The sequence below is a fragment of the Gouania willdenowi genome, chromosome 9, assembly GCF_900634775.1.
Source record: "Gouania willdenowi chromosome 9, fGouWil2.1, whole genome shotgun sequence".
NCBI lineage: Eukaryota > Metazoa > Chordata > Actinopteri > Blenniiformes > Gobiesocidae > Gouania > Gouania willdenowi.
This window is the reverse complement of record NC_041052.1, coordinates 29,725,097-29,748,494: the sequence shown is the minus strand read 5'-3', so window position 1 is coordinate 29,748,494 and position 23,398 is coordinate 29,725,097. Positions and strand designations below refer to the sequence as shown.

Genomic DNA, 23,398 nt, shown 5'->3' with positions numbered 1-23,398 from the left:
TTTCAATGGTTCTGATGGTGGTTTTAATGTTTTCAGTGGTTCTGATGGTGGCTTTACTGGTTTCAGTGGTTCTGATGGTGGTGATTTTATTGGTTTCCGTGCTTCTGATGATGGTGTTGGTGGTTTCTGTAGTTCTGATGTTGGTTTTAATTGTTTCTGTGGTTCTGATTGTGGTGGTTTTAATGGTTTCAGTGGTTCTGATGGTGGTGGTTTTAATGGTTTTAGTGGTTCTGATGGTGGTGTTGGTGGTTTCAATGGTCTTGATGGTTCAGGTGGTTGTACTGGTCCCAGTTTGGGGAAACAGTCCCAGCTGAGACTCTGAGCTCCTCTCATCAGCTGAGCTCTGATCAAACAGCTCTGAAGGAAGGAGAGTGGATCTTCTGGGCGATGATGGAGGAGCGCCCTCACCAGAGTCTGAGGAAAGATCATCATCGTCATCGTCATCGTCATCATCATCAACTTCACCATCATCATCATCATCATCATCATCATCATCAACACCATTACCATCACCATCATGAACATCAACATCATCATCACCATCATCATCAACATTACCATCGCAATCACCATCATGATGATCATCATCATCACCATCATGATGATCATCATCATCACCATCATGATGATCATCATCATCACCATCATCATCACGATCATCATCAACATCAACATCATTATTACCATCAACACCACCAGTACCATCATCATAATCTCATAAACAAACAGTAACAGTCTGACCTCCATTATGTGACTGATCTGATGATGGTTGAGGTACTCCTCCATCTCTCTGCTGCTCATCATCCTCAGGTCTTAGTCCGTGATCGTCCCCACACTGTCTGTGGACTTTATTTGTCTCTGTCTCCTCCTCAGCATCCCACTGATGATTGGTAGGTCATCAGGTGGCTGTGCTAACGAGGTTAATGAGCGGCTGAGCCCCTCACAGAGTACACAGTGATTGGAGTGACATCATGACCTGCCCTGAGGGTGTCTGTAGTGAAACACACACGCGCGCGCACACACACGCGCGCGCACACACACACACGCGCGCGCACACACACACGCGCACACACACACACACGCACACACACACACACACACACACACACACACATGTGGTCATGTGATAGCAGCTAAGTGATTACATGTTTACATTTCATTGCTGTTTGTTGTGACCATATAATCTTATTTACTTTCATCCCAGAGTTTCTGTTCTAATTGTTCTTGAACAGGCCGGATGTTCAAACTGTTATTAAACATCCGGCCTGTGAGCGGCGCTGTTCAAACCATCAAGATCCCATTAGACACGAAGAAAACAAAGAAAATCACAGCGCATGCGCGCAAAAGACAAACAAATGTAAACACGCTGCAGCCCGCGTGCAGATGACTTCCACAGAAGAATTGGATTAAACTGAGCTAAACTAACACAAACCGGACTAACTAAACCACACTAAAGGGGTAAGTTCCTGTGACTTTATCACAATTACACAATGGTGTTTCTTTACGTGGCTCTAGGACATTAACGGACCTCACAGTGTAAGTGATGGTGAGATGAAGCCTCACGAGGCTTCATAACAGTTTAGGTTCGAGAAAGGGTTTATTTCTTTACTGACCATATGTCTTTATACAGCTGTATCTCTAAGGCAAGGCACATTTATTTGTATAGTGCATTTCACACACAAGGCAATTCTATGTGCTTTACATGATCAAAAAGTGCAACAGAAAAGATTCAACAGCTTAAAAATCTATAAAAACATTAAAATCTGCAGTAAAAACATATAATCAACAATAACATGATTAAAAATCTCCCTCTCAATCATACGCAGCAGAGAAAGAGTGTCTTAAACATTTTTAAGTCTTAAAAATGTTCACATGTGATGCTGACTTCAGCTCTGCTGGCAGTTTGTTCCACTTCTTTGCAGCATAACAACTAAAAGCAGCATCACCATGTTTACTGTGAACTCTGGGCTCCATTATATGAACTGTGTCCATAGATTTGAACCTGCTGGGTTCATATCTGACTAACATCTCACTGATGTATTCTGGATCAAACCCATTCACAGGTTTATACACCAGCAACAGAACTTTAAAGTATAATCTAAGGGTGACTGGGAGCCAATGTTAAGACTTTAAAACTGGAGTAATGTGTTCTGGTTAATCGTGTGGTTAGTCATCACTCTAACCGCAGAATGTGTGATTCATACAAATGTTTGTTTTGTCTGTTGGGAATCATTATGAATTACTGTGAAAATGTGTGAATGATATCTAAATAAATGATCACGTGCAAATAAAACATGTTTAAATGTATTCACAGTGTAAGGGTGCTTTCACACATGCCTCTTTGCTCCGCACTACGCTTCGCTTCCTCGGATACTTCGGTCTTTTTGCGATATGTGAACAATCACCGGAATCACCGTCCTCTGAAATATGTAGTTCACGTTTTGGCTCAAGCGAAGCATGGTGCGGTCTTTAACCATGTGAGAAAGCAACCAGGACCAAACACGAGACTTTATATTGAAGCACAATTGTAACGGAGCAACTCCATCAGTGACACCCCTGAAGAAGCTGCCGGCGCACCCGGATGGGATAACTGAACAAACAAATACAATCTATACTCATACCCTCTCCTCTGCGCAAAAAAAAGAAAAACTTTAGGTTATGTATGTAGCCCCGGTTCTATGAATAATGAGTGAGATGTCTCACTTTGGGGATACACACTCCCTGTAGCCCTCAGAAACACTTTTTTTCAATCCGCCAAACCCCGATTGGCTGGAAAAGAGCTGTCCATCCGCCAGGGACATTCCCACCCTCTATAAGAGGGAGGGCGGATGTAGACTTGTCACGATACCAAAATGAGTAACCACGATACTATCCCAGGTAAAGTATCACGGTTCCGGGTAATATCGCGATACTGAAGCTTTTTTTTTTATTATTATTATTATTTTTATGAACTGCAGTGTATTTGTACAAGTTTGAAATGCTTATTAATTGCTTATAGTGTTGTTTGGTGCACGATAAGAGTACATGAACAAAAGAATATAAGCAATAAAAAACGAATAAAAGAAGTTAGAATTTATATGGTTGAAATTAAAAACATTATCATTCAGTTTCCTTTGCACATCAATTTATGTTTAACTAATATCAATAGTCAACTTAGGATAATGAATCTACTGTCTTTAAAAAAATTTTAAAAAACTATTTAACAGTAATGCTTCTTCCCCAACATAATAAACCATAGAGGATAAAATACAATAAACAGGAACTGATTCCCTGAGAAAACTATATTTGTATGCATTTTCTGGGTGACATCACTGGTGTTTTTTGAGATCGAATGTGAGCTCTCCTTTGTATTTATATAATTTGTAAATATTGTTTGAACATTGTAAATATCTCTGTGTGTGTGTGTGTATATATATATAAAAGATTGCCCTGAGTCCGTGCGGAAAAACAAACAAAAAGTGTTCCCTCCTTTGGCTCCTATAACTGGTGGCAGCGCCTGCACAGTGGATCTCCTATTGCTTTATTGTCTCTGCCTCATTTAAAGCCAAAATAGTTCCAATTGGGACTTTTGGAGTTTGGTTTTTTGAGCAAAATTAGTGATTCCACTGATGCCGCCGCGGCACACTCGCTGCTCGGGCCCGGTGCTTCTGCCATGTGTTGTCTCGTGTTTGTGGCTGTAAGCCGTGCACGCATCCAGGTGAGACAGAACTTTAGCTTGTTGTTTGTTTTGAAGCAAGTTTCTGTAGAAGAGGAGGTGTCCTCAGTTCCTTCATGCCGGCAGAAACACACAAACAGCCAATCAGCTACAGACGGGCGGACCCAGCGTGCAGAAACAGCTAATTATATCTCTGAACGTCACCAGTAACAGGCAAGCAGCCAATCATTCAGCAGCTGTGGAGTCCGGTTGCCATGTTGGTGTGTTTTCAAGTGAGTAGCATGCAGTGAGTTTAGACTGTGCAGTGAGAAGCCGGGAGGAGAGTAGAGGCAACCGCTATGTAGTGGAAACTGGTACCGGTCGTACCGTTGTGTAGAATTTCTGGTGTTGTAGGAACTGTTTCAATTTGGCACCACGGGGTACCGTGTGTATTGTGCAACTACAGGCGGAAGTGCAGTTCAAAATAAGCACCTCTTCTCACTCATTCGAGCAAGAAGGGTTGTCTGGTGGGACATTTTACTTATAGAACCGGGGTTATATACATAACCAAAAGTTCTATTTCATAATATTTTGTGAGATTTCTTATGGCAGCTCCCCTAGTGCAGACATACTTAATGAGCAAAAAAACCAAAGCAATTGCCCCATAAGCAACAGGCTTCCCCCTGTAGGAATGATCAAAAATCCAAACATGGCTCAATGTAAATAAATGAGCCCTAAACGTCAGCAAAACAAAATTCATCAGCTTTGGAAATAAAAAAATAACAGAAAATATTAGACTGAAACTAGACATAGATATAATTGAACAAGTAAAATAATATAGAGCACTAGGAGTGTGGATAGATGAGAAACTGACTTGGAAAAAACACATACAAGTAGTTAAAAACAAATTTGCTAAAAGCACCTACATCCTATGGAAATTACAACAAATACTACATACCAAATCACTGAAGACAATCTATTCTTCCCTTGTTGGGTCACATTTAATTTACTGCTCAGAAATCGGGGGAACACCTACAACACGTATCTTGAACCTTTATTTAAACTACAAAAAAAAGCAATTAGGATTTTATATAAGGCACCACACAACGAAAAGAAATAATACACTACAACACACAAATTCTCGCATATAGGGCATCACTAAAAACACGCCCATATCAAATACAAAAACGTTTCACATACAAACACACTGCTTATGAACTAAGACATAATAATGTGTTTATACAAGAAAGGGTTAAATCTAACATTGGAAAATACAGCACTGTCAACAGAGCTATTACCAGCTGGAATAGCCTTGATGCAGAGACAAAACAAGCTGCAAACTTGGCTAGATATAAAGAAAAAACTCAGAAGACATTTTTGCAAGAATACGAGATCAACACATCAATGAGAAAGAAGATGAACTTTTCTTTTGAACTGGAGGAACACAGGAATGAAATCTACGGGGAAGAAAGACGACACAAACAACGATGGAGAGGAAGAATAAAAAAAAAAAGAAGACAACACTGACTACAGATGAGAATAAATCCTACACAAAAAAAGGACAAAAAAAAAATGAAATTGTGTTCAGAACCAAAGAATGTTTGACCAGAGAGACGAGCTCTGATGTAAATTTTCTGTGTTCAAAATAGGGGACGGGACTCGGATAAGCAACCTGCTTCTCTCGTCTCCTTTTTCGGCATGTACAAAAAAAAAAAAAAGAGAGAAAAAGAAAACTGTGAATGCAACCATGTCGGAAATAAACTGAATAAATAAATAAAATTAAAAAAAATAAAATTAGCCCAGCAGACGAACAGCTGATTGCTTCTTCTGAGGACCCCTACATGTTCATGTACGTGCGTAATGCACGGACTGAACCGCTGCTCATCCTGCAAGGCAAGAAGGCCAACAGGTTAAAGGGAGATGAAGAGTCCACCACCGTCGGCACAAAGGTCGGGTTGGGCTCCATAATCATCCTCACATTGCCCGGGAAGAGCTGAGCGCATGACGAATGAACCGAGAGCACAAGGATGTCATTAACCCGCTTAGCTGAAGCCAGTGCCAGTAACAACACAGCTCACAGAGAAGCAACCCTAAGGTTAGCTTCCCCCAGTGGCTCAAGGGGAGGACGCTTAACAAGATCCTCCAACCAATAATAATGATTATTAGTGATCGCCCGATTCATCGGCCAGCCGATTTTTGCATGTTTTACATGTATCGACATCGGCCGATGCGCGCTGCTGCGTTCGCTGATACACTTTATTAACAGAGCGGCTGCTCCAGGGCTCCCTGTTGCTACAGACAGAGTGCAGAGCCCCTGTCCCCACTAGCAGAGTGGGGGGAGGGGCTCTCTCTGCTTCACTGCCTTACAAATCTAAAATATAAATATATATATATATATGTATATATATATATTAGGGATGTAACGATTAATCGTAAGGCAGTTAAAAATCGATTCATAGGTATCACGATTGTCAATGATACTTTGAAAATTGAATCGCAGTACTTTTTTTATATATATTTATCCCTTCTCTTGTCCAGCAGTGTACAAGCGGCGGGCGGAATCTGCTACTACTTTCTTTCTGGCCGCCTTCTACTCTTAAACATGTTGATAAATGATTCCTTACCCCTTTAGCACCGAAAGAATATCTGTAATATTACGTGAATATCTGTAAAAGTCACGTTTTTCTATTAGCTCTGTCTGCTAGCATAGCATCTCTTCTTCACTGCAAGAATTTCTGCATGCCAGCGCCCACTGCTGGTCCAAACAAACATCTGACGTAAATCAGGGCAATGACGTTTTTTTTTTAAAGTCCAATTGTTAAGGCACAAAATACATTTTCAGTTGCACTTTTGAAAAGAAAAATAACTATTATGTAGTTTAAACCAGAATTTTTATTAATAGGCTTCTTCATTTGTGTTATTCCTTTATTTATTTCATTCAAGATTTATTTTTAGTTAAATTGCATTGTTTTGACTAGTTTATCAAGGGATTTTTTTGACAATGAAAAAAAGGAAAATAGAACAGTATTTTGTAGTTTTTTTCCCAAAAAAAATAAAGGAATATTTTTCAGTCATCATTTGTCTACAGTCCTATTTTGTAAACTAAATCGTGAGAAAATCGTATCGTGAACCCAGTATCGTGAATTGAATCGTATCGGGAGTTGAGTGAATCGTTACATCTCTAATTTATATATATATATATATATATATATATATATAATTAATAGTCCTGTTAATAACATATATCTTTAGTCAGGCCAACTTTTGTCAAAGCTATTTTCAGGACAAGGAAGAACAGTTCTCTTTCATAATATTTCATGAGATGTCTCACACTATTTTTACTTGTTCTTGTTCTACATCCCCTGTTTTTTATTATTTGTTAAATATTTTTTTACTTGGTGTCGTTCTACCTCACCTTTGTTAATTTCAATATATGTTCCTTTTTTTAATTGAGACTTGTACCATTTGTTATCATCTTTGTGTAATTTTTATGGTGTAAATTGAGGGAGCAAAAGTAGTATCACTCAAATTATCGGCTCAAGAAAATTGACAGTCCTTATCGGTCATCGGCTAAGGCTGATGGGAAAAAAATCAGCATCGGCCCTAAAAAACCCATATCGGTCGATCCCTTATTATTAATTAAAGTAAATGTTACGGCAGAATTTACGGTTGACCTCATTTAGTGACATGATTCATTGCTCTGGTTGAATGATGGAATCCAGGAGAAGCATTGATGATTTTATATAAAAAATGTTTATTCTATTGCTAAGTAAAAAGGTACAAGATGGAACAAAATGAAACAAAATTAGCGGACGTCCGAAGGAAGTGCCGCGCCCCGCTCCAACAGTTTCAAAGCTTAAGCTTTTTATACAGATAAGAAAAGGTCCCAACAGTGAGAGACAAAAGGGAGGGAGTCAGATGCCCATAGTGGAAATGTTGGAGGATGATGAAGATGTTATGAGAAGGTTCTGCTCCAGTCTTTATCTGTCTTGATAAGTGTGTGCGTCAGTGTATGTCTGCATGTGAGCAGAGATTCTGGCTTGGCAGAGACTGTGCTGCACTGAGAATAATACGATCTGTACTGTTTAATCATGATTCAGCTGTTCAAAAGTGTAAAGATTAATAGAGTCGTCATGTATTAAAACATGACAAATTGTACACATGAACATACATTTGAGGATATGATGATGAATATAAAAATGACCATAACATAAAGAATCATTATTAATTAAAGTAATGAATCATTATTAATTAAAGTAATGAATCATTATTAATTAAAATAATGAATCATTATTAATTAAAATAATGAATCATTAATCATTACTAATTAAAATATTTAATACATATTAAGTTTCAATGAGAACCACCGCCAGATCCCACGGTGGAACCAGCGTACTGGTCATGGGGGGGAACGAACCGATCAGCGGGACCTGACTCACCGTATTATCCCCAAAAAACCCATATGACAGGCTGCAATCACTGCCAAATACACTTTCACAGTGGAACAGTCTACACGCTTGTCAATCAGGCCCTGCAGGGATGATAAGATCACTCCTCCCGGGCCCTGAAAAGGGATGTGACATCCCTGGAGAAACCAACCCTCGAAACACTGTAGGTTATTTACATAACCCCGGTCTCATGAGTAATATGAGAGAGATGTCTCACGCATATTTATGACAAAGAACCCCCCACTTGTGGGTGGAAGATCGTTCCTCCCGCCTGTGACAGCAGATCTCTGCACAGCTGGAGCTGCCAAGGAGGAGCACACAGCAGCTGGTAAATCTCTGCCAGCCAGTGCATGGATGACCAGTGAGGGGCCACCAGGATCAGTGCATGAACTTGCTCCCTCACCCTGGACAGATCGGGGAGTATAAGAGCCAACGAGGGAAACGCGTAAAGCAGTGTGCGCGGCCAGACGTGCGCCAGTGCGTCTACGCTGAGGGGAGCATCCGTGCCATGCAGGGAGAAAAAGAATGCGCACTGCACGTTTTTCTCCGCGGCGGAAAGATCCACCTTGGCCCGTCCATAGCGGGCCCACAATTGTTGCACCACCAGTGGGTGTAACCTGCATTCCCTGTACACCGGCGCGCTCCTGGACAGCGGTTCCGCACCTACGTTCAAGGACCCCGGGAACATGTGTCGATCTCAAAGAGAGGAGATGATCACAACTCCACAGGCCCGTCAGGCTGGCGTCTGGAGATCACCTTCCTGGACGTAACGGTCCCCATGCAGACACCATGTGTCAAGAAATCTGAGGCCATCTATGAAAAAGCTACTTAACCTCCCATTTCTCCATAGCAATACATACTTCCTACAGGCATTCCACTAGTATATATAATGCATACTGCCATCAAATGTACAGGAGTTGCAATTACTTGCTTTATTTTAAAGCGAGGCCGAACAGTGCCAAGATCTATTTGTGTCGGGCCTCCACAAATAAATGAATGCGTTACCCACAAATTAATTCACACTGCTGTTCCTCTTCATATCACACACTCCATCTATCTGACTCTGCTCTGCCCCCCGTGAGTCCGTGTCCTTCCATGTTGCAATAATTACATATCGGATAAACTCTCAGATGCTGATGGAGACCACTGATTGGCTTATTGATCTTTTTCCTCTGCAGTTTAACTCCTCCTTCTCCATCATGAAGGCTGTTCATGCTGCCTCCGCCACCCACAGGAAGAGGAGGTGCCCCGAGGCTGTGACTCCTCCTACAGTGAAGAAGAAGAAGAAGAAGAAGAAGAAGAAGAAGAAGAAGGAGGAGAAAAGGCTGAGGGATACAGCTGTTGCCGTGGAAACCAGAGAGACAGAGCACAGGGAGGAGGAGCCAGGCACTGTGTCGATGGTCACCACATTTACCAGAACCAAGAAGAAGCAGAGTAAGATGGTAACCATGGAAACCAAAGAGAGAAAGAAGAAGAAAAAGGACTGTATTACCATAGAAACCAGTGAAACAGAGGAGAGAGAGGAAGTTACCGAGGCAACCAGCATGGTTACCAAAGAAACCAGGAAGAAGAAAAAAGAGAAACGCAACCTCATCAAGGAGAGGGTTACCATGGAGACTGTGGAGGACACACAGTAAGTCTATATACACACGCACACTCTCCAGTGTGATCATGTGACCAACTTATGTGTATCTTCAGGTTTCATCGAACTCCATTGGACGAGCTGGAAGAATTTATTCCTGATGTGAAGACAAAGTCCCAGGACCAGATCCAGAGGCTCCTCCGGTACGACTTAGAGCGATTCAAGGGCTTCAAACAGCAAGGTACACACACACACCTTGGCTCTGTGATGTGTGGACAGGAGTAATAACACTCAGTGTAAAGTCTATCAATGTATTCAAATAACTTTAAGGAGCTCTGTAAGATATAAGCTTGTTAGCTTGTTGGGCAGCAGGCTGACAGGAAGGCGGAGTATCAACGTGTACTTTTTACAACTTTTGAAATGGTAAAATAAAGAAACCTCTTCACGTATTGATGTTGTCAGTGAACACGTAAAGTCTCCAATGAGTGACTTTGTGATCGACCTCCTGCTCTGTGAATACTTGTTTACAGGTGTGGCTCTGCGGCGGGGGCGGTGCTCTCAAGAGGAGAATCAACGAATCATAGCCAATGTTGCAGACTTCCTGGCTTTGACAGGCATCAGCTCGGCCAATCAGCTCCTGTTTCCTCAGAGGTTCAAAGGTCAAGAGGCGGAGCTTAGGAAACTGAGAGCACAACATCACTTCCTGGTGAGAATTGGTAAGTTACCATGGCTACAGCTGTGTTCTTGTTACCTGTCATAGTTGTTTTTGCTGGTATTTACCTTTTGTTGTTGTTATTTACCTGTTTACAGCGGAGGGCATCCCTCGCTCAGTCCTTAAGGTCAACACCAGAGCAAAAAAAATATTTGATGACAGAAACCACATGGGAAGGTCAGTGAGGTCATCAGTGACATCATCAGTAACATCACCAGTAACTGTGGACATTGCAGGTTCTCGGAGGAGGAGCTTCACTCTCTGGTGAAGCTTCAGCGTCTACATGGAAATGACTGGAGAACCATCGCACAAAAAATGGACCGAAGCATCTACGCCCTGCAGAAACGCTTCGTGAGCCTCGGTGAGACCATAGACATATATACCTAGAAGCTGCTCCACTATATGTGCTTAAGAGATGGCCATTTTGGTATAGGGCTGCTGGCTCTTACAGCGCATTGAACCAGCATTTTTGAAGAATAAACTTTTAAAAAAAAAATGTACACAATAAGATAAATCCCACCTTTCCTTTTGAAACAGAACATCATCACATCCTTTAAAAACACCAGAAACACACACTCCCTCTGCTGACCTGAGGGGGCAGCAACCTGCCCTGCTGCTCTTTACCCTACGAAGGGTAGAGAGAGTCAGCTTGCGGGCACGTTGTAATATTGCAGGTTCTCGTCCCCATCTCTGCATTCTAACCCGGGGTTTCCACTGGATACGCCACTGCACCGATCCGGTTTTTCACCGCTGTCCGCCGTCCGGTAATTCACATCGGTTGCGTTTTGAGTGCGCCGCGGTGCACTCCGGTTGAACGACTGTGACGTCATTAGACAGAGCAGTTCTCACAATATTTATATAATCGCGCGAGAACGCAGTTAAATGTATGTGTTATAAACGCAACAATAAACAGATAAACAGGTCAGTGTTCCTAACGTAGGAGAACAAGAAGGTGACGTTTTGGTGATGTATTTACTTGAAATATTATCTGAAGTGTTTTATTTTGAAAAGTAACCCGATATTTTATTGCGTAGTACGTGCTTAATTTCCTGTTTAGCTTCATCTGCTTCGTGCTGATTGATGCATTGTGCTCCGGTGTTCGCCAGAAATAGAAGCCCTGCGTATATCTGGCGGAGGGCACCGGACTACCGCATCTTAGAAGGAGCAGACACGCACCGCAGCGGACCCGGTGGAAATTAGCACATAGACTAAAGTGGAAACCTATCAGCTCCGGTGACGCGGCGGTGACGTAACGCAGCGGAGCCGCTTCCAGTGGAAATTGGGGGTAACCACTGTCCCCCAAGGGCAGCCCTCCTCAGTCAATGTAGCCTCTACGTATACACGTCTACATCTCTGACCCTGTCACACCTGTAACCGACCTACAGCTACAGGTCGGGGGTTGTGGGAAACGGAGGAGGAGCAGAGACTGCTGCAGGCTCTCAGGGCTCACCTGGAGGGTCTGGTGGAACCTGGCTCGGCTCTCAGCAGAACCCAGCTCTGTACCAACCTGCCCTGGAAGGACATCAGCCAGCAGGTGCAGACCCGCTCCTGGATCCAGTGCCGTCTCAAATGGTGGGTACTTCCCCGTCCAGTTCTAGTTCTTTCAAGTGTTCTGACTGTTGTTATGCAAGTTGCAGGTTCTCAGTCCTGAAGGCAAGGCTGTCCGCAGGACATTTAGTGTTTAACAGAGGACGGGAAGGACTGCAGGCCAAGATCCTCCTCATCAACACGTAAGAACATCAACTAAAACCACAACTCAAGCCCAGCAGGAACAGAACCCAAGAACTCTGTGTGTGCATGTGTAGGTTGTATAACATGGGTGTAGATGATGCAGCAGATGTTGACTGGGAAAAAGTGGCTCAAAGTGTCGGGTAAGAAACGACACATTAACCTTTGTGTGTCGCTTGTTACAGTGCTCTTACTCCTGTGTGTCGTTGTGTTATAGTGATGTCACTCCTGTGTGCGTCCAGAAGACTTTTTATCGTCTGAAAGTCTTTAAAGTCCCGAACTGGAGCCGAATGTCGTACGGAGGTAACTTCTGACCTGCTAACTACTGACCTGGGGCTTCATGTACAAATGGCCTCATGGCAAAATCTGGATGTATCAAAACTAGTGAGCGTTGAAATGTGCTGTGCTTCATGTCGAGTCCCGAGGTGGCGTACGTACATTTCTACATACCGTAGTTCATTGGCTCTCAAACTTTTTTGGCTCAAGCACCCCAAGTTCACATTTTAAAGAATCTAATTTTATAAATAAGTGGAAAGAAACATTTTTTTCTAGAATTAGTTTTTGATTATGTTTGAGCTTATATCTATTTTTAGTGCATTTTAGTTGAACTAAATTTAAATATTGTGTTGTTTTAATTTAAAAAAAAAAAAATAATTACAAAAATTCAAAAATCTATTTGAATTTTTCAGAAATTTCAGGCCAACCCAGATGGGGTCTTGACCTTAAGGTTGAAAAACACTGAATTAGTGGCTCCTGGAAAGATTAAGTTCTACAGTTTTCATCATTTCCCATGATCTGGGATGGGACCAACACTGACACTTTACTTGTAAACTTTCCACTTTTTCGCTCTCTTAAGTACCCACTGTAGTGCCATTGCATACCCCCATTTGAGAAACACTGCCGTAGTTGATGCTTTAAATTCTAATGATTTATGAAGCACACTGCCCACATATTACAATACATTCACAAACAAACCTCTGAGTTGCTGCTGACCTGTATCATTTACACATTTACTGTGAGTTAAAGGGGCAGTGTTATGAAAAGAGCACTTTATAATGGTTTTGCTACAGTAAGTAAGTAAGTAAGTAGTTTATTTATAAAGCGTTTTTTGCAGAGAAAATCACAAAGTGCTGTACAGAGTTGTGGTAAAAGTACAAGTGCAACACAATAGAATAAAACAAGAGTGCATAAATATCATAAGAACAGCAACATTAAAGTATAAATAAAAATTAAAATCCAGTGAGGCCCAAAGTTGAAAAACTTCTGTTTACTCCCTCCATTGCTATTCCACATTTTGTAAAAAGTGAGCTCCACATGAGCGAGTTGGATCTTGCCCCCTTATGAGTCATAAGGGGGCAAAATCCAAATGGTAATAGAGTCCGAAATGGGCCCTCTGGAGCCGAAGTGCACAATTTCTGGATGTTTTACCCTAAAAGTGGTGTCAGCGGGAAGGTCTAGTCCCCCCCGAGTTCGAATAGGTGCATCATTCCTAGATAGTCTGAATTGCAGCTGCTAGAGCCAAAAACATGCTAATTTTGGTCAAAAGGTGGTAGAAGTGGACAGATTTTATTCCCCTGAGTACGAATATGTGCTCGGTTTTTGCCTAGAGTCTGAATTGCGCCTGCTGGAGTCTTTGGAAGTCGGTACTCCTCACTTAGAGACCAATCGATGGGACCAGGGGCATCTCTGCTGCCCTTTTAGCCAGGCAGAGTGCTTTATTCCTGTGTAGAGTCATGGCTGGCGGGGCCTGAAAGGATCTCCAATTGATTTTCCAAAAGTGCTCGAATTGGAACGAGGTATCAGCGGAAAGGTCTGGTTCCCCCAAGTCCATCATTCCCGGGTAGAGTTCGAATTGCACCAGCTGGAGGCCCTAACAAGTTGGTGTTGTTTCCCTCTACCAGGGTTTAACCTGGGAGTTGGCGTCTACAGACACGCCTACTCATGCATATGCATAAAGGCCTCAAAACGGCTTGTTTTTAGGAGCAGTCATGAAAGTGATATTTTAGAGGGCTAAAACTCCGGAAAACAAAACCTCAAATACTATGTAAAAATAGCATAATACTGCACCTTTAAAGTAAAATTTTTTTCATCTGTCTAATGTGAGTCAGACATATGCTGTTCACTACCTGTCAAAGTTGTGTGTGCTGAGATCTTCTGCAGGTGGTCAGTCATCCTTTGAGTAACAGACACATTTACGCCTGAACACTTGGTTAACGTTTTCAGTTCAGCATCATTAGCAGCCTCACTATTTGTAGGGGGGTCGGGTGGAGGCCGTGGGGTTGGTGGTTGACGTATTGTTAATGGACTTCACTTATAGAGGTTTTATTCTCAGAGCATTTTACAGAGTCACATTTACCTGTTACACATTCACAACCTGTTTATGCTCAGATGAAGCATAACAAACATTAAGACTGACGTGATCCTTCAGAATGTCTCTGATTCTCTCCCAAGAAGAAGTGTTGTCTGTTATATTGCTCTGTCCCTGCTCATTATTGTTACTCAGGGACATATGTTATTATTATTAGTGTTTTACCTCTGTTCCTCAATTCGATTCCCACATTGGGAACTGTATGTGTCTAATTAAAGTATCTTGACTGTTGAATCATCAACAGTACATGTTCATATCGATCTAATCTCTTCTTTCCTGTATTGCTGGTGGTAAGAGTCGCAGCTTTTTCTGATCACGCTAAGAAGAATCCCGGTGCCGATCTAATTTCAATACGATTGTCATATGTAAAAGGGGCTGTGGACAGGGAGGGGGCATGTGTGCTCACATCCACACTGATTCAGATGTTCAAAGGATAGGTGCGTGAATCCAGTCCTACACACAGATTCAAACTTCTGAATTTTTACGAGTGTACGCCTGTTTCTGGATTGAGACGTTGGCTTACTTCACGCAAGTCTTTGTACATAAAGCCCGTGTTCACCACTGACCTGCTAACTGCTGACCGTCTGTCCCTCAGAGATCGTGGACTTCCTTCAGGAACACGTGGTGCCGCAGCTTCAGAAAAGACTGAGCAAGTGCAGCACGAACACGGCGGAGCCTGGAGCTGAGCCTGACGAGGAGCTGTATCAGCTGAATGACATCTTCAACCAACAGGATGTGGAAATTGACAACACCTGAGCTCACGGGCCCCGCCCACTGCCCTGTGATTGATTACTCACTTTCAATGGGTTTCAATGAATTTTATGTTTTTATTTTACAGAGAAGATTTATGAAATGAACAATAAAGTGTGCTGAGGATTGTGGGCAATGTAGTTTATTGAGGATTGTACAGACAATTAATGACAGGTTATCTGTCGGTGATGGCATGCAGCGTGCTCGTCCTCTTCATAATGTTCGGGACAAACAGCAGGCCGGACGCTCGCTCGATGGTTTCTATGGAAACCAGAAAACGCTCCAGAGGAACCCGCTCATTGATTGGCTCATTTGGCATCACGTAGGACCGAAGCTCCACCCCTTTTCCATCCATTTGCTCGAGGATCAGGACCTGTGACATCGGTGACGTTATCAGTGATATCACCAGTCCTGAGTGACCTCCTGAAACTGACCTTGAAGAAGTGCGTTGGCACGGCGACGTGGTTTGGTCCGATCACCTGATACCTGACGTACAGCTTCCCATCAGCTTCCTGTCTGAAACACAGTGTGATGTCATTGTGGCCCTAGCCTCAGGAGATGTGCACGGCGTACCTGGGCAGGTAGAGTGGCCCCGTGCACACATACACATTCAGGTAGCGTTTGGTGAGCGCACGGCACAGCTTCTCCAGGTTGTTCCAGGTGTTCTGGTTCAAGTGAGGGTTCTGACAGCCAATCAGAACAAGGAGATGACTCACCTGTCATGTGTGTGCATTAGTGTGTGGTTGTGTACCTGTGGCGACACGTTGCTCAGGTAAAATGTGTCGTCCATGGCTTTTTGACTCCACTTGTGATTGGCTGCTGCAGCCATGTGACCTCTGTCAAAGCCACTCCCCCTGTAGTCCTCATTGGTCGCTCTGTGAAAAACGTGCACGCTACCGACGAGCAATAGCAGCCAATCAGAGACTGGTAATTCACCTGTTTGTGTGTTTGTTTATTGATTACCTGTCATCCTCTTTGAAGGTGCAACACTTCCTGTCAGCTGACCCACTCAGGGAGGCAGGGCTTAGCCGCTCTATAACCCATGATGCCGTGCGTGTGCGAGGGTCGTAGGAAGTGATGTAAGAATCTCTGCTCTTCACGTTAGCCAAAGAGGGGAAGCCGTACTTCATCACCGCTCCCGGACTCCCCTGAGACGCACAATAACACAACAGAAGAGTGAAGCACATTAATGATTGCTGAACACACGCACACAGCAGTGACGTAGACGCCTCGTCACCCCTGGAGGAGCCTGGCCAAGCGACGCCATCTTGTGTTTATAAATCAAAAGCAGAAATACTGACTAAAACGATGGAGTTTTAAAACATTTAATTAATGATCACATCTTGCTCTCACACACAATGTTTGATTTAATTGTTTTCCTCTTGTGACAGAAGAGAAAACTATACTGCTCTTTGATGCCTCCTGTGGCTGTTTTAAGGATTGAGTGTAGAAAGTAGACCCTGTGGACTCACGTTTACAGGTAGATAATGGAGAGTGTAAAATAAATATAAGATCTGCTCTGTGTTCAGGTTCTATCATAGAATGAACATAATGTTTGTTAATATATTTGGACCAATCAACACTTAAATCGTTCATTTCTTCATAGACTCAATGCACTACAGCAGCACGTGGGATCAAAGCAAGATGGCGTTGATAGTCACATCAGCTCCAATCTGGAGCAGCGGTCAATGAGGCGTTTGTGTGTGATGTCTGTGTTTATATATCTATGGTTTTCCATCATTCCCAGCATGCAGCAGCTGTTCTGTGACTCAGCCTTTTCTCTGTCTGCATCCTTTTCATTTCCGCTACGTCTGTCCCAGTGAGTGTGTCTGTCCAACAGCAGGAGACACAGATCCTAAATCTGTTCTCTCTCCAACTTTGATTTTATGTTCATGCACTCAGTGGGATATTTGTTTGTCATGATGACAGGATTTGGTTTAGTTTTAAACTGACATAATGTCAGTAGCTTGCACTATAATAAGGCTCAGAAGCGCCCCCCAGATGCCCCCAGTGGGTTTTTGATAGGATGACCATCACTTTATGATATGCTGCAGCGAGTCATCCACTCTGCAGGACTGTACACCGAGTCCAGAGGGGTATTCCATAAAGGACGGTTAACAAACTCGTGAGTTTATCCATAAACTCTGGGTCAACATACCCCGCGATGGGAAACTGGGTATCGGATTCCATTACAGCTGGTATGAAGTGGGTCAATCAACCCTGACTATGTAAACCTTGGGTTACTTTCGTTCACAAAGCCATCATCAATGGATCAGAGATTACTTGAGCTGCCATGGCAACCACCCGGAAGAGAGTGATTTATTCACCCTGATAGGGGAAACAAGCCAGCATTTGAGGAATATGAGCCTGTTCTAAATCACCTGTGATTAGTCGCGCTTTTGGGTCACTTCATCGCTTCAGTGACGTGACGAGCGGGGAATAATATGAATGAAATGTGTTTGAGGAAATGTGACAGCAGCATAGGATGGCTGCATAGAGAGCCCTACTGTTACACTGGATATAAAGACAGTGACTGCCGCTTGATATCACAATTTATATTGATTTTCAATGTAATATTGTCACCAGAGTCATCTCAACGTCCAAAAAATATGTCATAAAAAAACTGAAGCGGGACGTGAACCTGCGACCCATCGCTTTGAAAAGCAGTGTCATAATTCACTGCTCCATCATAACTTCAAAGTTGCGTGATCTATAGATCAAACTGTATTACAATATAAAACAACTTAAATTGTCATCTTCTCCTCACAGGTTTGTATTCAGGGAACTACAGACGTCAGTAGGTGTTTTAATGCAGATCAACTTCTCAGTGACTTTCACTTAATGCTCTGCATCCACAATGTTAATAAGAAAACTACAGATTGCGCAAAAACAAAAAAACGAAGAGAAAAAAAACGTCAAGCAACAACATTGGTAATGTTATGAGCATGTCTGTGGTGTGTAATGTTACTAATGTGTTTAAGAGAAAAGTGTCAAGGTTCAGGTTCATGTAAGTGTTCAGGTGGGCGGAGCCAGGAATGGGATACTCAAGAGTTTCCCTCATTTGAGCCCGAACATACTCAGAGTTTGAACATAACCCGCTTTATGGAATACCCCTCAGGCCTGTAAGGCTGATCTCTCCCACCCTGGACACGCCCTGATGGTAAGAGATGAGCGTGTTATTGATCATTGGTTGAACACAGTCCCCGTAAACATTCAAACAAACATGGCTCTGATCTAAATGATTTAATGATGATTCTAACTGATCAGATAATAGGACAGATGTAGAATGAAGTGTTCAAACACAAACCAGCAACAGTCTGTGAGACAGCTCTGTATTTCAACTGGAGCTGCAAACACTGTGTGACAGGTGTTAGGTAGGTGCACTAATTACGAACACTACAAATAGTGACCTGCAGGAAGAACACAGGTATTCCAGCTACTGGGTTGTGGAATGTGGCAGGTGCTCTAATCAAGACTGCTGCAAATGGTGACCTGCAGGAAGAACACAGGTTGTTTAGCCATTGGTATGAGGACAGTGGAATAGGGCAGGTGCACACCTTATTCCACATGAGCGTGCAGGGAAAGCTGGTAGGAAATTCTGTTTGGTGTGTATATGGTATGTTGTGTTGGTGTCTTGCACATGACATTTACCATCTCTATTATTTCAGATGTGCTTCCCTGCTTGTTCTCTGCTTGAGTGGAGTACAGCTGGTTGTTGGTAGATTACCGACAGACCAGGTATTTTAAAGTTTGTTTGTAGTTCATCTTTTATTGATATGTTTTAATGTTTTTTGTATTAAAGTGTTTTTATGGTTATTAATGTTTTCTTTACAGAGCATCGGGGTCCATACGCTGCTCTTGCTGAGAATAATTTGTTTGTTTTGTTTATTAGTTAGGTTTTGTTTCCTTTGTTCTAGTCCGCCCTGACACGTGAGCCGGTCAGGGGCAAATAGCTGGGTTTTGCCCGTGGGGCGAGCTAGTTCCTATTTTTTTTTCTTCTCTTTATTCATTTTTTGTTTTGCGTTTTATTTGAACTTGTGCTCCCCCTTGTCACCAATACCCGGTAAGCTCTCAGTCAGGCATTCAGGTGGGGCCTTAAGGGTGTAAGTGTGCCGTGCATATTCACGTGTGTAAACTCTTTGAGAGCAATATTTGAATTGCAGTGTGTAATTGTTGTGAAACCATATCCCCCCCCCCCCCAATCCTGTTATATAATTGAGAGTTGAACTGGGAGTCTGGTATGGTGAGGCTTATTAATCTTTATGAACTGGTTTTAATAATAAAGATTCTTTCTCCCTACCTATTTGACTGCTTCTTTTGTATTGCTAAATCCTTAAGCGGGTGTAACAACTGTTTAAAGAGAAAAATCATCAAACTTATTAACTCAGAATGAGTTGTAAAGAGATGAGGACAAATATCTACATTTTATTCATTTAGTCCAGTGGTCCCCAAACTACGGCCCTCCTCCACATTTGGCCCGGCCCCCTGAACAATACCAGAGACACCTTATGATTTTTTTAAAGTCTGGCCACGCGATCGAGATTACCCGCATAGAACATGACATGCTAGTCCACCCTTCTGCAGTGTGTGCCCCCCCCCCCTCCCTCCCCTTCCCTCCCCTCCTAGACTTTCCCCTCCCTGTTAGAACAGAATAATGGCGAAAAGGTTAGGTAAGAGAAAAATTGATTCTGAATGCAGGGTATTTAACCTGCAATGGACAAACGATTATTTTTTTGTTCAATGCAAAGAAAAGGCTGTTTGTCTCATCTGTCAGGAGGCGGTGGCAGTATTTAAAGAATACAACCTGCGCCGACACTATGAATCCCGTCACAAAGACAAGTATGATAGCTTGCAAGGCCAAATGAGCGCAGACAAACTCGCAAAGCTAAAAAGTGGACTGTTAACTCAGCAGAATACATTTGTACGCCAAGCTCAGCTGAACCAGGCATCCATTCGGGCCGGCTTTCGGGTTGCTCAACTGATAGCAAGCAGCGGTAAACCTTTCACTGATGGAGAGTTTGTCAAGAAATGTTTGAATGCTGTCGTGGAGGAGGTGTGTCCCGAAAGAAAAGAAAGATGTTTTTAATGCCGTGAGTCTGTCTGCGAGTACAATCACCAGACGCATTGAAGAAATCGGGGGTAATGTATATGCCCAGCTGCAGCAGAAGACGAAAGAATTTGACTTTTTTTCATTAGCAATGGATGAGAGCACGGACGTGCAGGACACGGCGCAGCTGCTCATTTTTATTCGTGGAGTTAGTGCAAACTTTGAGATGCGCAAGGAGCTGGCAGCCCTCCAAAGTCTCAAAGGGACTACAACGGGGGAGGATATTTTCGGCAAAGTATGTCAAACCATGGAAGAGTTGGACCTGGACTGGTCAAAGCTTGCCAGCATTACGACTGACGGGGCTCCTAGTATGGTGGGCGCGTCTCGGGGTCTAATGGGACGCATGAACCGGGAGATGGAAAAACGGGGTCTCACCGCCCCGCTACAAGTCCACTGCCTAATTCACCAGCAAACACTGTGCTGCAAAGTGTTGAAGTGGGATTCTGTCATGAAGGTTGTGGTGTCATGCATAAACTTTATCAGAGCAAACGGACTTAAACACAGGCAGTTCCAACAGTTCCTGACTGAACTGGAGTCTGCGCACGGCGATGTGCTGTACTACACGGAGGTCCGATGGTTAAGCCGGGGCAGAGTTTTGAGGCGTTTTTACGAGCTGCTACCCGAAATTAACGCATTTCTTCATTTAAAAGACAAAACAACCCCAGAGCTGATCGACCCAGAATGGAAATGGCACCTCGCCTTTTTAACAGACGTGACAGAAATGCTGAACAGCCTCAACTTGCAGCTACAGGGCCAGGGGAAACTCATTTGCGACATGTATTCCCACATAAAAGCATTTGAGGTGAAACTAGCGCTGCTTTTGGAACAAGTGAAAAAGCACAACTTCATCCATCTCCCTGCTACCCAAAACCTCTCTACAGAGAACCCAGCGGTCCCGTTCCCAGCTGAAAAGTGTGTGGAAGCACTGGAAATGCTGAAGGCGGAGTTCGGTGTGCGATTCCGTGAACTACATGTTAATGCAAAAGAAATCCGTCTTTTTCAGAACCTCTTTGTTGCCGACATCGATGAAGCCCAGCCTTCTTATCAGTTAGAGTTGGCTGAGTTACAGAACTGTGATGTTCTGAAAGACGCATTCAAGCCCAACAGTCTCATTAACTTTTATGCCGCCCTCCCAAAAGACACGTACCCTAACATAAAAAAACACGCAATGAAGATGTCCACACTTTTTGGCAGTACGTATATTTGCGAACAAACCTTTTCACACATGAAACACCTGAAAACTCCGACTAGATCAAGACTGACGGATGAACATCTGCATCAGTGTTTGAGGCTGGCTGTGACTAGAATGGAACCTGACATTAACCTTCTCACCAGCCAGATGCAGGCGCACAGTTCACACTGATGAACATACAGGTAAGCTCACTTTTCTGACTTGAATGAGTCATTCTGAGTATAAACAAATATAATCATAAAAAAATCTACTGGGATAAAATCCATCTCCACAACCATACTGGTAGTGAAATGTATTGTGCTGTATCACTTAGTTTGGTTTCTCAGCCTGCTGGCTTTGTGGTTTTCACAGGGAAGTTGAGAGAGGGCTGCAAACAGCGGTGTCTACAAGCCTACTAGAACCTACACATTCTGCTCTGACAACTAAGCTGAACTTTTACCTGTTAAGATTGTGCACGGCACAACAGAAAGTTAATGTTCCATGGATGTTTTTTCTGTGAAGAACCCAGAGAGGGTTATTTGATTATTATTTGTTTCATAAATAGTGTCATATATTTCCTGACTTTATTTTTTCTGTGAAGAACCTAGAGAGGGTTATTTGTTTTTTATTGATTTCATAAATATTGTAATTTTATTTCAGAAAGTGTTATTTATTCCCTGACTTTTTTCTGTGAAGATCCCAGAGAGTGTTATTTGGTTATAATTTATTTCATAAATAGTGTTATTCATTTCATTAATAGTGTTTATTTATTTCCTGACTTTGTTTTCTGTGAAGATCCTGGAAAGGGTTATTAATATTTGGTTATGTGTGGCCTTCTGGAAAACAATAAATGTGTACGTTTAGGCACCCCTGTGATCGTCATACTTTTTCTGTTACAAACTGACCCCGGCCCCCCATCAGAGAAGGGAAAAGTTATGTGGCCCTCACAGCAAAAAGTTTGGGGACCCCTGATTTAGTCATTTCTTTGTGTGTTTTTTTTTTTTAATCCCACGATGAGGTGCACCACCCCGGGAGGGGGCGCTGAAACACACACACACACACACACACACACACACTGACCGTCAGCTCGGAGGCCTGAACTCTCGGTATTATTCCCGGTACGGGGATGACGGGACAGTGGCTGAAAGCAGCGGCGGTCCGGGCCTCTTCATGCGGGCCTTCGAAGCTCCATAGGCGGACAGCAGCAGCCCCGAGACCCGCTCCGAGCAGCGCCGACAGGACGGAGCTCCGCCACGACCTCATACTGTCGCCTTTAAATAAAGCTGCATTCAAACTGTGACGTCACGTAAGAATACCACTTCCGCAGCGATTGTTTAAGCGCAAAGGAACAAATGTTGAATAAAAGTCAGAATTCAGCATCAATCCACCCATTGATACAACTACAGCAGTGATTGTGTATCCTGGAAAATGAAATATATATACACATTACACACGTGATCATCCTTGCATTCTAAACCTGGGTTTTCAAAAAACAGGCGCTGTGTTGTAAATGTTCCACTAACGTAAAACACACTACAAACTAAATTAATATATACTGTTTACTATATACTAACAGTAACACTAAAAAAAACACAGTTTGACTAAAGTGTGCAAAATCTATATCGTTATCAAATAAGACTAATACTATTTTAAATACTAAACATTAAACAACGGATGTACCTAATAAATTAAATAAACAGACACAATAGACCCCTATATTATTATTATTATTATTATTAATAATAAATAAATCATCTTGAACATACTTTGTAATGCTTTATATCAGCAGTAAATGTCATCTTTAACTAACCACATAACAACTGATAGTTTGATTTCTAAATGTAAAACATCTTCAAATTAAAAGAACACTGTAAGATTTAAACTTTTTAAAGTTAAAC

General features: G+C 42.6%; 2 protein-coding genes across 3 annotated transcripts; one reads left to right on the top strand and one right to left on the bottom strand.

Moving 5' to 3' along the window:
* Positions 1-1,316: 1,316 nt before the first annotated feature.
* On the top strand, positions 1,317-15,353 carry LOC114469667 (transcription termination factor 1-like). Of its 2 annotated transcripts, none has more exons than XM_028457398.1 (11): positions 1,317-1,458; positions 9,261-9,715; positions 9,781-9,905; positions 10,195-10,380; positions 10,475-10,553; positions 10,613-10,737; positions 11,762-11,948; positions 12,014-12,106; positions 12,182-12,247; positions 12,322-12,407; positions 15,068-15,353. In XM_028457398.1, the coding sequence occupies exons 2-11, from the start codon at positions 9,282-9,284 to the stop codon at positions 15,226-15,228; spliced, it is 1,542 nt and encodes a 513-aa protein (XP_028313199.1). In that variant the 5' UTR covers positions 1,317-1,458; positions 9,261-9,281; the 3' UTR covers positions 15,229-15,353. The 2 variants fall into 2 exon arrangements, with proteins under 2 accessions (XP_028313199.1, XP_028313198.1); XM_028457397.1 differs by having other exon boundaries at positions 12,008-12,106.
* Positions 15,343-22,814, bottom strand: endog (endonuclease G). Its single transcript, XM_028457399.1, has 6 exons — positions 22,581-22,814; positions 16,186-16,370; positions 15,974-16,115; positions 15,796-15,905; positions 15,657-15,738; positions 15,343-15,595 (listed from the first exon to the last, which is right to left on the bottom strand). The coding sequence occupies exons 1-6, from the start codon at positions 22,761-22,763 to the stop codon at positions 15,398-15,400; spliced, it is 900 nt and encodes a 299-aa protein (XP_028313200.1). The 5' UTR covers positions 22,764-22,814; the 3' UTR covers positions 15,343-15,397.
* Positions 22,815-23,398: the final 584 nt, after the last annotated feature.